The 15,318-nt window shown below is 36.0% G+C and overlaps 1 protein-coding gene across 3 annotated transcripts in view; it reads right to left on the bottom strand.

The window, feature by feature from the left end:
- The window catches only part of NEBL (nebulette), a 257,642-nt gene that overhangs the window by 89,496 nt on the left and 152,828 nt on the right, over positions 1–15,318 (bottom strand). The window contains exons 1-2 of one of the 3 annotated variants that reach the window (XM_035545547.1): positions 4,528–4,596; positions 4,362–4,433 (exon numbers count right to left, since the gene is read on the bottom strand). The exons of the other annotated variants lie outside the window; for them this stretch is intronic. Coding sequence (XP_035401440.1) covers positions 4,362–4,433; positions 4,528–4,590 — 135 coding nt within the window. The 5' untranslated portion in view covers positions 4,591–4,596. Of the gene's footprint in view, positions 1–4,361; positions 4,434–4,527; positions 4,597–15,318 lie in introns of those variants that run through there. 3 annotated transcript variants of the gene reach the window in all.

Raw genomic sequence — 15,318 nt, 5'->3', positions numbered from 1 at the left:
CACACAGGTTCAAATGAATCATTTAGAGAGGACATATAACAAAATCTGTGTGTCCATTTTTAATTCAACATGTTCCATTTAGCTATAGAAGTGTTTGTATCATTTAGAGTCAGGCAAACTGTAGACAAAATGAGGCAAGTTTAATGTAGTCATGACATCTGTACTTAAAAAGCATATTTATTGTAAATGAAGTAAGAGAAGAGGCTAAAGAGTTTGGCTATGACAAAACATAAACAATGGCTGGAAGAAATACGCAGAAAAGATAATATTCATTTTAGGGGTTACATATTCAAATGTCTAAAATACTGAATAGGAAATTTTGCCTGTGAGTGCCTTACCCTTCACCACAAAATACACTGTTTAAGTTGAGTAGGTCTGGTAAGCCTTAGAAAAAAAAGCAGATAATAGGAAAAATTTGCAAATGATGGCCTGGAGCCACCACTGCTCTTTTGATATACTTTTGAAGCCCAATAGCTCACTAAAGCCCCAATTTTTAATAGCTCTCTCCTGAGCCCTTTCGTCTCCCAAATAAATCATCGAAGTACTTTGACCGGCAGCACAGCTAACCAGTAAAACCAGATTAAAATTCCTAGACAACCATCAAAAGAGTAAGTTTCAAATTGTACCTTTTTTTTTTCTTAATGGATGTTATATGACAAAAATCAAACTTTATAAATAAAGGTCATCCAGCCTTTAGGCTGAAGCTTCCTGGCTCACCAGGAAAATTCATCTTGCTCCATCAGTCTTTTTCACAGGGGAAACTCAGGAGGAGCCTGTGGGCTAAGGAAGTGGTAACAAGCCTTATCCAAGAAGCCACGTTTCTTTTGTATTCAGGGGCATGTATTTATCTCATTTAAATATAAGTACACTGGAAAAACTGTTCTTAACATTTTGACATCACTGACATAACTATGTTGACCGTCATCATGCCAAGATCCATTACAGAACTGTCTTCTCTCAAAGACTTCTTTAAGCTCACAAGAACAATAAAATGTCTGAACCTTCTTACCTAGCTCTTATGCTAAACTAAAAGGGAACATTTTTTCCACTAAGGATTCCCTTTCCAATCCTTCTTTTCTTAAGTTAAAATCTCTCATAAGTGTGTAAGGACTGTGTCAGGCCACAGAACTACCAAAATTCTCTCTTTGGCCACAGAAATCTAGAGAAAAGTATAAGAAGGCAAGCATAGAGTATTATTGCCCCACAGCATTTTACTAGTCTAAAGCAGTTTGGACCTCAAAGTCCACCTCAGTTAGAGGCTCTGACTAGTAATGGAGAGCACAGAGGAATAGCTCCAGCCTGAATTAGGTCACAAACCTACTGATATCAGAGGAAAGGCATTCTATTTCTATACCTGATTATATCTCTCTTTAGCATTCCTTTGCTAAAACAAAGGTGGCCTGCATACACGGGCATTTAGATGGTAGGTAGTAGTATTTTTTTGCTACAGGTGACAAGAAGCACTGGTGCCACACATGACGGAAATTCAGCAGACTCTTCAGAAGGCCCAGTGTCTGTCTCTACCAAAAAGCATTAAGATAGTTTGGTCAAAGACTGTTTTAATTGTATAATAATTTACCTCTCTGCTTATAATAGTATTCACAATATTACAGCACATAATCAAAACAAAGAAGAGATGAAGAGATACTAAAATATAAATAATACAAGCAAATGGACGGGCTCAATTTCAATATGGAAGAGAAAAGGCCTGGAAAGGAAGGTAATTCATAGAAATCAAATATACATGACAGTTTTGAAAGCATCTATGAAATAAAACTGCATAATGGAGGGAGATAAAATGAAATGGCTTTAGGGAGAAACAATTCAGGGGATATCACAGCCACAAAACAAATATCTGCCAACCTCAAATGAAGATGGGAATTTCCTGAAGAACAGGAGGAGCACATAAACACTTCCCAGCTTCCCTCTACATATACAGCTCAAGCCTGCCAGTTACACATGCACTAAGGAATGCCATCACAACTGTGTTTTTTTTAATTATATTGCCAAATTAAAGTCAGCCTGCAAAGAATGCAGGGTGAGCATAATGCAATCTCAGTATCTCGAGTTATGAGCACTCCTGTCACTATGTTCTGATCGAGGAGCTGTGCTGGCAAGTTCCCAGACAGACAAGGACAATCACCCAGCCTCGTGGCCAGCAAGGACAAGGGCTGCTGTCACAAGGTCATGTTGGGCCAAAACTGTAAGCCCCCAAAAAAATTGCACAGCTAAAATGTACAGATATTCACCAATGATACATCCACACAAACAACAGATTTGTGGGGAAAAAAAAAAATATATATATAAAAAGTTTTGAACATTAGTGAGTCCAAATGCAAACTCCTTCCATCTTTTTGGCCTCTGCAATGAAACGTGCAAGGTGAGGAACTTACCCCTGGTGTAAAGGAATTAATTCATTATAAGAAATTCCAAATATAGTCAAAAATTTCTGGGAGACAAAATTCACTCCCCAGGCATACTCATATTTTATCTGAGCTAATGAACACACACCTACTGATTTCAGCAAAGGCTGAAAAAGGCCCCAGAATGGGTGCCATTTTTAAACATAGAGCATCGTGAGCATTTTGAAATTAAATTGGTCCTAGACCACTACATATTAATACAGCCTTGAAAGCATTAATGACACTTTGCCATTATGCTTTACATATCTCAATGAAAATCCAACACACTTGCAGGCAAAATGCATCAGAAGCTTTCAGCAAAAGCCCACATCTCTGCACCATTACAGGCTTCAGGAACCTGGCTTAACTTAATTATTCACTTTAGCACCCAAACCCCTGCAGAAAATCAGAGAAAACACAGCCACTACATTTATTAGATAATTAACAGCCACAGCCAACATTTCTCCTAATGGGTACACAGTACAGAAATAATTCATTTTTAATGAAAGCAAATATTTCTTCAGCATTTTCAAGGGGCTTTTGCCTTGAAGATCAGCAACCATGTTTAGAAACAAATTGCACTGAAGCAACATATGTATTTTGGGTCAGATCAGTGCTCCAGCTCCGTTTTTATTTTGGCCTTCACATGAGTTAACAGGCACTTACTGTGCCAGATGCCATTCATATCCCAAAGAAAGCTTGTAGATAGCCATCAATCAAAATATTAATAATCTCTACTGCTTCCTAAAATAGCTTGAGATTACAAAGAAGCTGTCTTGGTAACTTCTCTTAAGGTACTACCTAACTTTCAGCAATCTTCTTGTTAAAATTAAAATACTACCAGATGGTCCATGGACAAAGAGGAAGCTTTGACCTTGTCAAGCCACACTTTTGAGCCAGCACTGTAATGCCTACGTATCCCGGATACTGTTTTTCTGTGTTACCTGTTCTATCTCATACATATTCTCTAATCCTTTACAATATAGTTTCTCTAGGTCCTATTCTCATAAAATCAACACACACATTCACCTTGAACAATAACATCCTGAATCTAAATACCATATTGCAACACATCATGAACTTTTCAGTTTCATTAGGAGAGCACTCGTTAAGGCAAGACTCTCTCCAGTGATGTCGTCTTAGCTGCCATCCAGCATCCTCAGTGTAGGAGCACAATCAGTCTCATTGCAATTTATATGAAGGTACAAAGCTACTTTTCAGACATGCTCTCCAAGAAGAACACAGAAATGCACTTCTGCTAAGGTAAATTGGATATTGTTATATTCAAGCAATTGGATGTACTCCAATTTTAAATACCTCGGATCTGATCTACTATGTTTATATAAGATCTATATATGGTCTATGGTTTCAAAAATCTACAGCAACTATGAAAAGAATTTGATAGCTAAATATTTTTTAAAGATACCCTAGCATTTCAGTGGATTTTTCCTACAATTTGCAAGTCAATAATAATACGCTAAGCGGTTTTGAGCTTCTATCACCACAGACTAGATAATAATTAAATAGATAATAATCAAATTAGTCTGTTTGATTTTTATCCTATCTCCTTACAGTTATGTATATTGGCACCCAGTTCTGTTTTAACCAAACAAACTTCACGGGTTTAGGCTACAACTAACAAAAATACTGCATTTTCCTGGTGAAATCAGCCAAGGCGTTCTCATGGAAGACATCCTTTGTGTGAGACCCACTTTTTATACTCCTTCCTACGGCCTGTGCCTCGTACTGCCCAAGTGGTACTGCCTAAGTGGACTTAAGGTATCACAGTAGGCTGTGCTTTTCTATTATTTGTGCTTTTACATTTGAACCTTGGATAGGCACATGCTGCATTATAAATATCTGAGTAAATATGTATTGTAAATGTTTACACGTGGTAAATATAAATCCACTGAAAAGAGAAATGTAAATGTAAGGATGCAAACTGTCACTGTCACTTACGTCACTTATTATTTCACTGCATTTTCGGGCCAATTCCATATTTCGGTCCTCAATAACAGGCTTGAGGAAGACCTATAAAAGAAAGGTAATTGTTCCAGGTTTATTGTCCAAAAAAAGAGTATCAAGAAACGGAAGTATTTTTCAAAGCTACAGGGTTTTAACTCACCGTTTCTTCTTCCTCATCCTCATTTTCATCCTCCCTGAAATCCTGAATGACAGATACTCGCATTTTAATACGTCCAGAAAACAACAAATACACTAAAAAGGTTCAGTGCTGCAGGAAACAGCTCAGACTCTACAGCATGCCTGGAATCAATGCTTCATTTGTGTCCTCCACCGCACTTAACTTTACCAAGGCTCCTTCCTTATTTAGGCAGCACTTGACAGCCTTTATCTGAACGATTCAGTGTGAGTGAACTGAAAGGCATTGCAGATGGCCTTGCTAGCTATCAGTCACTGCAGAGCTAATGCTTTCTTACAGATAAAATATAACTAAATGACCTATCCCAGTCAACTATTTTTAAAATGACTCTGAACACAATTAAAATACTGTGATTCAATTAATTCATAACATAAGTAATTTAGCAAAATTAACAGACATAAATGGGAACACTGATTCTAAAGCCATGGGAGAACTGCCCAGTTCAAAGATTCAAGGTAACACAGGCTCCAAACCCAGCCATCACAAAATTTTATTTTGCTGGTCCAATAATAGAGCTTTTTGATTTATACATACATATATATATACACAGACACAATACTCACATTTTCCAGTAGATGTGACAGGTAGTATATTTTTCAGGATATATTCTTTTTCCACCAAGTGTATAAAATTCCTTAAATGCCTTACATATTATGTCAGCTGAAGTTTAAACCTGTGCACACATAGATACAAACACATCTGCATACTTACAAATATACTTGGCTATTTACTTACATAAACATGTATGTTCATCCACCCTTGGAAACTGTCATAGTCTCAAAACCAACCTTTTCGAGTATGAAGTCCAGCTGCAATGAAACTGAAAGACATCCTTATTCCAAAGGATATGGTATCACAGTATTTGCTTCTGTAAAACAACCAAAGATGTATTAAGGATCAGTTGGAGTAACCAGCATTTTAATATTATTTTCTTTCTAATCTATAGCATGTATACATCTCATTTTATACAGGTCATGATTTCGAATTTCATCTAGCAGAGTGATTCACTGCTACAGAGCTTTGCAATCAGGCAAAGGAATGTGTGCTCTTGGAAAACCTCTTCAAAGACTATTAAGTACTTGAGCCCAAACAGTACCCCTAGAGCTTGTTTAAAAACACATTTCTTTAGGAAAAAGAAAACCATTTTGAAGGAGAGGAAAGACACAGCATTTCACCTAGTTAAGGTCTCAAAATATGAAAAAAACATATATTAAGAAAAAAGGCACAGACTGTTTTCAATCTATAATAATCAAGAGGCAGAATTCTTTATACATTAATAGTACAGAAAGATTCAAGGTTTTCATTCTGCTATTTCAAATATAAGTTCCAAAAGTCCACGTTTGAATTGGCTGTGCTGATGTTCATGTTGAAACCTGAAGGCCTGGTTTGCATAAGTGAGGATTACCTTTAATTTATGATGACTGCTTTTGGAGCTCAGGATGTTTCATCCTTGTGGAAACAAGCAGTTTAGTCTTATAAGTTGGGAATTCACAATAACTGGTCACTGTTGAAGACTATAGCCACAAAAAAATGTATTCCTAAGCAACAGACTCTTGCATGATTTCAAGTACCATATGTTAAGGAGACAGAGTACCTACAAAAGCACCAGAAAGAAACGTAGAACCAAGGCTTCAGTTTTGTATTTTTGTGATAATATTGCAAATACTGTATTCTTCCAGCACAGTTTATTTCCCTTTCCTTCCTATATTTAATAAATTTTGTATGTGAAAAATTTTGAAAAATATGTAAGACGGTAGAGAAGAGCTATTAGTAGCTGCAAAGCTTGCTGAATACAGGGAAATCTTTTGCTATTTTTTGCCCTGGAAAGCAAGCATGGTCAAAATGACCACGTCAAAACTGTTTGGGTTTTGTGGGGTAGAGAAGAAACTCAGATTTTTAACATGCTTACATTGTATTTGGTGGTTTTTCAGCAGCTGAACATAGCATAATTTATAAAGTAATTGTGGTTTTCCTGTAATGGTTTCCTCATAATAGATCTGCTTTCTCATTAGCATGATCTTGAATTGACTTGATAGAATTTCATTTTTTCCCATTTTTGTGTCATCTGGGTCAGACACAACTAGGCATTCAAACATGCTATGTCCCATATGACTTCCATAATACAGGGATTGCAAGGCAGCTGCTACAACTCATCATATTAAAGAAAAATATAATACTGTGCACAAAGTGAGCAAGGGAGAAAAATATTACTGTATCAACTAACCACACACACAAATTATTCAATATTTCTCTCTTCAGATAATAGATGCACTAAGAGACTATATGATATAATAAACTGTCTTCCATCTTTTTTTTTCCTCCTCAGAGCACTGAATGCTGTCAGATACCACTTAGTTTGCCATAGAGCAACTCTGAAAATTAAATATATCCAGATATAATTCAGAGAAGAATTTCATAGAATCACAGAATGGTTTCGTTTAGAAGGTACCTTAAAGATCACCCAATCCCAACCCCCTGACGTGGGCAGGGATGCCTCCAACTAGACCAAGTTGCCCAAAGTCCCATCCAACCTGGCCTTGAACACTTCCAGGCAGCAGGAACTAGCTATGCTTTAAGATATGCATAGTTTAGAAGTGCATTACAATTCTAATAGCAGCTTGCAGGTCAAGAACAAGTTGAAGTTACTTCCAGAAGAGGCAATAAATAAACCAGGATCAGCAGGCATGTTTGGCACATACTGAATATAGACCTAGTTAAATGCTGAGTTTTAAATCCTCAAAATGATTACGAAGTACTGTTTTATTAAATATGATTTTTCACCTGCAAACTTTTTTTTTTTTTTAAACCAAAACCTCCAAACTTACACTTCTGAACCATTTTCCACTATATATAATGGAACCTATCATCATTCATTCTGGCACAAAACAAAACAGACTAAACAAAGTCCATTGGCACAAAATGTTAAGAAAACAGCGCGGTAACGGACTGCTGATGAATATATACACAATAATATTTATAAGCATACAGGGTATGGAAAAATGAGATTTTGTTATTGCATTATAGATATCTTAAGGATATCTGTAGACCCTCTGCATTCACACAGTGGATAGAAACAGGTTATTCAGGGCAGTACCCAACATAAATTCATTCAAAGTCTGTAAGAAAATTCTGCATAGCTCCAAATTTCTACTTCCAGCCATCCTGCATGGATGTTTCACATCTCAGTTTAAATTTGGCCTTAAGGCTAAGGAACAAGGCTATTCTGTTAAAGAAGCTGCAACAAAATCAAGAGAACTCTACGTAGGCAATATTGCTCACAAAATCACAATATTTGCAGTAAGCGAGTTACACTTGCACATCCAACTTACTATGTATGATCTTCTGACAGAGAAGCCTTCTAGAAGACAACTACATGGCACATCCTATGAAAGAAGACATCTGAATCTCCCAGCACTTACAGCCATCATTTGAATGTCTCAACGTAATATCTTTGGACACAGAACGTTATTTGAGTATTTGGTCTAAATACATTAGAAGAGGCAGAAGGGAAAGAAAAATAGAGCATAAAGGAGCTTGAGTCCCCATTAGTATAAGTTGGCCCAGCATGCACACAAGTCAGTCACACAGTTGTGCAACTGTGGTTTGATCACACACTGTTGTGTCCATGCTTGGCCAAAGCTCTGCCATCTCCTTATTCCTTTAATCAGTCTTTTAAGAAATACATCTAGGACACGTCAGCCCAGAAAGTCAGAAGACCTCATCTCATTCTGGTCCTGATACACACAGCAATTCAGCAGCTAAATTCAGTTCCTTCACTGAATAAACACCATCACTGGACTTGCTTGGTGTTATCTCCCCCCGCCCCCCCCACCCCCCCCCCCCAAAAAAAAAAAGGTACCAGCAATGGCACAATCTCAAACATCTTTAACAGAGTTATTCTTGGAGTATTTTAACACAGGTTACAAGTTAAGGACAGAGGCATTTCAGCTGGAAAACCTGCAGAGTGTTACAGTGAGGTATATGTTATGAACATACTCCTTTGCAATTCTGGATTGAAAACTTATTAAGAACAGAGGTAGAGTTTTAATGCTTTAACTATAGTGCTTACACACACACACAAAAAAAAAAAAAATCAACCCACAGACTTCCCTGAAATGAGAACATAATTTTCTGTTCTCACTGGACAGATGCACACACCACTGAAATAAGGACAATTAATTCAACAGAACACAGCTGGTGGTCTCTTTTCAAAAAGCACACAAGGCATTTGTAAGCACTGAGATTCATTACTTCTCATTTCTAGAAATACTCATCTATCAGACTGGGAGTTACTTGCAGTGCTGCCCAAGCAAGTTCATAGCTAGGCTATCAGCACCACAATCACAAACAGAAAGAAAGCAAGGGTTCCCAGATTGCCAATTTTAGCCTCCTCTGAACATGCAACACCAGTTAACATCAGCAAAAGAAAGTCAAGAGATGGTTCCATCCACAAGATTGTATCAGTCATCATTAACACTGCATTTGTCAACAACACTTCAAAACCTGCAAATGTCTCATAGTTCTAAGCTAAGGTTTTCATTCAGTTGAAGTTCTTTTATTCAAGTTTTTGGTAAATCAGAGAGTTGGAATGGTATTTTTGAACACAAATACAAATAAAATCTTAGAACAGTGAATTGTTAATCCCATAAAACATAATGAATTATGAATTTCCAATGCCTTATATATCATAAATAGTGGGGTTTTTTTGTTTGTTTATTTTTTTTAACATCTACTCACAAAGATGGTGTCTAAGCACAATTGGATCTTGATGACAGAGCATTTAAGAAGTTTATATGGTACAGTTTCACGTAATAATACCTGATCTAATCTAGTTAACAAAAGCAGTGTATCTGTGCTAGCATGACAATGTCTGAGTTAATAAACTCTTTCCCACACTGCTAATTATTCTAAGAAATGAATCATGCAAACCCATTCAGAAGAAGTGGGAGTATTCATCATGGCATAAGATTGTGCCATGCAGACATAACCTTAGCTGTGATGAGTAACAACGTACTGAAATAAACCAGTATAAAACTTTTTCTGGTAGTAATGTGTATTCTAAAAAAATAATAATAAAATTAAAAAATTAAAACTTAGCTTAATTTTCCTGACAATATTCATACAAGTGCCTACTAATTTTGCACAATAGTTTCTAACCTTCAAAAATGAAATTTCCTAAATGGGATACATAGTTTCCCCTATTCTTTTCTGATTTTTCAATTGTCAAGAAGTCAAACCCCCAGCAACAGGGAAATTTGGCATTTCCACCCCCAAATATTTTCACTTTAACCGGAAGCCTGAAAAATCCTTTCACAAGTCAATGCAGCAGCAAGCGTGATGCTAATCAATCACATTTAACTATATTGCAATTGTTTCGTCTGCTCTACCTGACATAGCTGTAGCATTTCCCATTCTTGCCCAGTGTCATAAAACCCCTTTCACGCTAGTCAAGTGTCCCAGTAGGTATGGGAATCCACCAAAGCCAATGGCATAGGAGCAGCCTGTACACTAGTCACTGTAACCAGTGGACAGCAGTACACCCAAGCCATCCAACACCCTGCAACACGTGGCTCAGATTTCACAGGTTTATTCTTCAGAAGATGGCTAGAAACTGAAATTAGTAGTTGACTGGGTTACCGTGTGAGGCTTCCAAAAAAGTTAAATCACATTCAACAGAAGCAAATTCAAAAGGGAATTTATGGCTTTTCTCTTAGGACTTCTCAAATGCAGTGAAGGTCTTGATAATATTTGAAAGATTTCCATTCACAAGGTTTTCATTTTATCCAGACATAAGTCTTACGCAAGAAAATGCCAGGACTGCTTAGTGAGAATTTGGAAATTTTACCTTGCTATAATAATCACAGCTAAAATTATTGATGATTGTAGGTAAAATTTATGAAATCAGTAGTAAGTAAATTTAATTTTGCATCAATACATCCTAAGAAGCGAAAGATACCCCCTTTCTCCTCTTAGTGATTACATACTCAAATACAGCTTAATGTAATCTGGTAACTATATTATTACATTAAATTAGAAATAACAAAAAGATATATTTGACTAACATACAGACTCATTCTCTTCCACACATTTTCTTAGCCTTACACACTGGGCATGTGCACCTATGAGGAATTTTTCTTGTGGCATTTTTAGAATTCAGCTGCCTGAACTGCGAAAACTAGACCTTTCCTATAAATTTAATTTCAGTTATAAATATATCCAATAGCCCATAACCCTCACTTACTTAATAAATGTTGTTGATTTTATTCTGGAAACTAAAACCACAGTGGTTTTTATTTTTCTTGTATTTAATTGTGCTTTTTCTCCTTTATATATTTGCTCTTCTTGTGTTTTGATAAACCTAATGCTGTAACTTTAGTCATGCTCTCTCTGGAAGGAACAATACCATAAATAATACCCACCTTTATGAAAACTTTATAAATTTATTGTTCCAGAACATTTCATATTCCTATGACTCTCAAGTAAGCTTATTTTTGCATCAAATTGCTTGAGACAGATGATGAAATAAAAAACTAAATTATTTCTTAACAGTTATTAAAAATCATAGGTTTTAAACTCCAGAACAGCCTTTAGAAAACTCCCCAAAACACAAAGATAAAACCAAATAGGATTAAAAATAAATAAATTTAATGAACACATTTGAAGAAACAGAAGTCATTTGGCCAATGTTGAAAAAAGTATTCAAGTAATTTCATTTTTTGATCAAGAAAAATAATTTCAAATCATAAATAACTGATGCAGAGGGTATATTTTGAAATATCTTCAGGCACAAGAAGACCAAAAAAATGTAATTGTGTGAAGCATACAACACTCTTAATGTCCTTAGTACTATGATTCTTGAATAGTTCTCATTTGGAGAAAACAAAATACTAGTTTTCTTTTTTTTCTGACTTTGTGAACTGTGCCTACTGTAAGATTTAAATTAGATAACAAGTTACACAGACTTTATGTCCAGGAATGATTAAATCTGGACTGCCATAGTCAGGCTTCCTTCCTAGCCTATTGTTTCATGAATGACAGGTTAAGACAACTATACACAAGAGCTGTACTATGAATTTAGCAGTGTATTCAAAGACAAAACATTTCATATAAAGAATACACATTTTGAAAATATCTGTTATTTTCAAGAGAGAAAATACATAATGACTAGCATATAGATCATTCTCTGCAAAAAAACTGCCATTCCAAATTACGTGCTTAAGTATTATTTTTGTACTGTTTATAATAGGTTTGGATTTGGAAATAAAACTGTTAATAACCCTGCATTGAAAAGAAACTTACAGCAAAGAACCCTGTACCGAGGGCTCTCTGGACCACCTAATTCTATAATTGAGTTCCTGGTTGTAATTCAGGAGAGCAACTTACAAGTTCTTAAGCATTGACTACAGTGTTGAAGAAATTACACTAAAAATACAATAGCTAGCGATAATAAGGAACAGGAATGTTACATCCTTACATACACTCTGTTTAACAATATACCCAAGTTTCCATGACAACAGTGACAAGATGATAAAAACATCTTCCATCATCCACTGAAAAATACATTTCTGCTTGTATCATTGCTGAAGTGGAAAGCATCTAGTTTAGAAATGCTGACAAACATTTAGTAACATATTTTTAGAGAAATACACATAATATTTTTAAAGGATTTAACTGAATACTTGAACCAGATTAAACCATTTAATTACCTGGCAATTTTTCTTATTATTTCAAAACAAGTTATATAAAAATTTTCCTTTTACTTTAGTCATTGTCCACAGTTTAGCTGCAAAACTTCAGCTTAAGCCTTATTTTCCCTATGGAAATCTCTTCTGCATAGATTGAATAAAAGCTGATCTAGCATTTCCCAAATAAACAGCACAGCTTGTAGTAGATCTACACAATAAAAACTTTAAAAGAGTACACAACACATTACCTCTTCTATCAAACTTCACACCACTTACTTTTCAAAAATATCACAATAGACCAGCACTACTGCTACAACCATAGGAAACCTGAAACATTAAAAACATAAGTTCCCATTGAATTCCATCATGATTTACAGTAAGAATTTCTTTTATGTCCTATTTTTTAATTGGCTTCATTTTGCTCTATCATTCAAAAAAAAAAAAAATCTGCTCTATCAGTTATGTCCTTTACCTTCACATTAGAGCATCATAATACTTCTAGTCTGCTTTGTTTTCTCCAAAAAAATAGTGGTCACAAAATTGGCATTTCTTGCTCCATATATTGTACTGTCATTCCTGGGACTCAATTATCCTTGTAAACAATCTCAGTGAAATCAAGGGAACATAACCTTACATTTACTTGGATACTGAAATTTCTAAATGAGCATACTTCTCATCTGTAAAATACCACCACAATACTTATAAAAATGTCAGTTCTCAAAATTTACTATGGGAAATAACAGTTCTCATAAACTAATAACAAAAATTTTGCACTGCAGTGCTCCTCACGCATACCTACAGTATCATATTAAAAGCAGACTGAATTACAGTTCTTCAAATCAAGGAATGCTAATGCCTGCACCAAGTGAAATAATGCAGCAAGTATCTTCTGAGAAAAGGAAGGCAAAAGAAATAATATAGCAAGTGTTTTGTACACCACACATTATTCAGAAATCCTGCCTTTGGGCAAGATCTCTTGTTACTGTTAATAACATTAAAGAACAATAAATGCTTTCTCCTCATACAGTTTCTTGTGGGTAAAATTTTGAATAATCTTATAAATAGAGGGCTAGAGCCTCTGACGGGAGATAGAGGCACAGCGTAAGCTGAGTCCTCACCCTGTCGGCGTGCATTTGAGGACAGGGCTGTCAGGCATATGAAAGAGCAGGCATGGCTCCAGACCTGCTCCAGATCACACTGCTGACCCCCGCTACCTGACAAACCTAGCACAGACAGATTTGGGAGGTACAGCAGACATCATTCAGAGAACAAGTTGCTTCCTTAGAACATCTGGAAGTTTGTGAAAAGAATTCAGACCAGGATAAATACCTACTCCACAGAATTGCTCCTTGCTGTACATTTGAGGACATGCAATCATCCTATAATTCTCTTTTAAAAGGTGGAGAACAAGGGGCCAAGAACTAAAGCAACATCTCCACAGTAAGAAAGGAGGCCTGTGATGAATCAAGATTTCTCAACTCCCAGCCCTCCAGTTTTAATGCTGATAATCATCAGGCTTCTCAGGAGCGCATCTTACCCGTCTCTTTTTCAGTGATATTTCTGTTAAGTCATTTCCAGCATAAACTGACTCTTAACTTCTAATTATTTAGAGCATGTAAGATTGACGTTTTTTCCTAGAACATTTTGCTATCTGTTAAACAAATTTTAGAGTTAATATAACTTCAAAAATAAGAAAAGGAAATGCGGGAAGAAAACAGAACACAGAACAATCTTTAATTTAGGATCTTATACTAAATTATAATTAGTAAGTGACTGGGTTAACATTCAGCATAGAATTAGAATATCAGTGCAGATATACAGTAGTTATGCAAATTAATTTCAATGTCTCTTTAGTTATGGGTAGTAACTATTTGGCATGAAACAAGCAACATAACCTCTCTGAAAGCTGGGAATATAGATAGAGAGAGATAAGATACCATGTTCCTTCCTTGCCCTCTGAAGCCTAAATTAAAATTACACTAAGATGCTTCTATATTTAATTAAAAAGAATAGATGGTATTCAAAAGTAAACTTCAAGTCTTATTGGGTAAACTTCTATTTAAATTGCTTTTTTTCTTTTTTTTTCTTTTTTTTTTTCTTTTTTTTAACGTATACAAAAGAGAATTAATCTGTGTTGGGGCCTAAGGCCTAGCTTTGAAGAGCTTTTAGTCTTTTTATCTCTCTGATGATCTCATGGGAAGTCTGAGCCTGCCTTTCAGCAAGGAAACCTCCAAAGCCCGAGGCTGCCTCTAGAAGAATATTTGCCTTCAGGTCCATCGTAAATGTATTTTGGCAGCTTTACACTACAGCTAAAAAAAATCTCAATCTCATCAGAAAAGTGTAAGTAATAATGATAATCTGTAATACAAAACTGTAAACCCTGGGGGCAGGAAGTGCCTAATCTGATATACATGTATTCTATTCTAGACCCACAGAAGTTAACTGCACATTTCATTTCCTTTTTTTTTTTTTAAACCATCTCTTTGGAAGATGAAGATGCAGCTATAATATGCTCTCTGTTGAAATTCAAAGTATGTCAGATGCAGTTTCCCCAAACTTATATTTAAATCCTAGGATATTAACACCCTGTATAGCACAGTACTTTTAAAGTTATATTAGTCATAAGGCTGACAATGAGTTTAACCTTACTGTCCCATTATCATTACATGTACAAAAAACCTTTGAAGCAGGAGCCAGAACCCAGCCACTCTTGTCCCTCAGTCCCATGACCACACCAGTCTGAGACCCTTCTCTGACCTGTGAAACTTCTGTTCCTTTCTACACCATGGCACAACTTCAGCAAAATGCCTGACAGGACCCTCACCACAGTCAGAATTAGGCCACTCATCTGTGGGCTCAGCCACCTTTGGGGCTGGAAGCAATATCTATCATTTCCCAGATGAATGCCATTACACCTGAACTAACAGGAAAATGGTTAAGTCCTCCCCAGTCTAAACAACAGGCTTGTTTCTGAGCAAACGTGTTTGCGAGGCATGTGTTGCTGTTGCAGGGTGGCAAACAGGCTCCACATCAAATCCAAAGGCTTCATATGGGACTTCTGATGAGATGT

This window comes from Cygnus atratus, chromosome 2 (assembly GCF_013377495.2).
Source record: "Cygnus atratus isolate AKBS03 ecotype Queensland, Australia chromosome 2, CAtr_DNAZoo_HiC_assembly, whole genome shotgun sequence".
NCBI classification, from domain to species: domain Eukaryota; kingdom Metazoa; phylum Chordata; class Aves; order Anseriformes; family Anatidae; genus Cygnus; species Cygnus atratus.
This window is presented reverse-complemented; position numbering and strand designations above follow the sequence as displayed.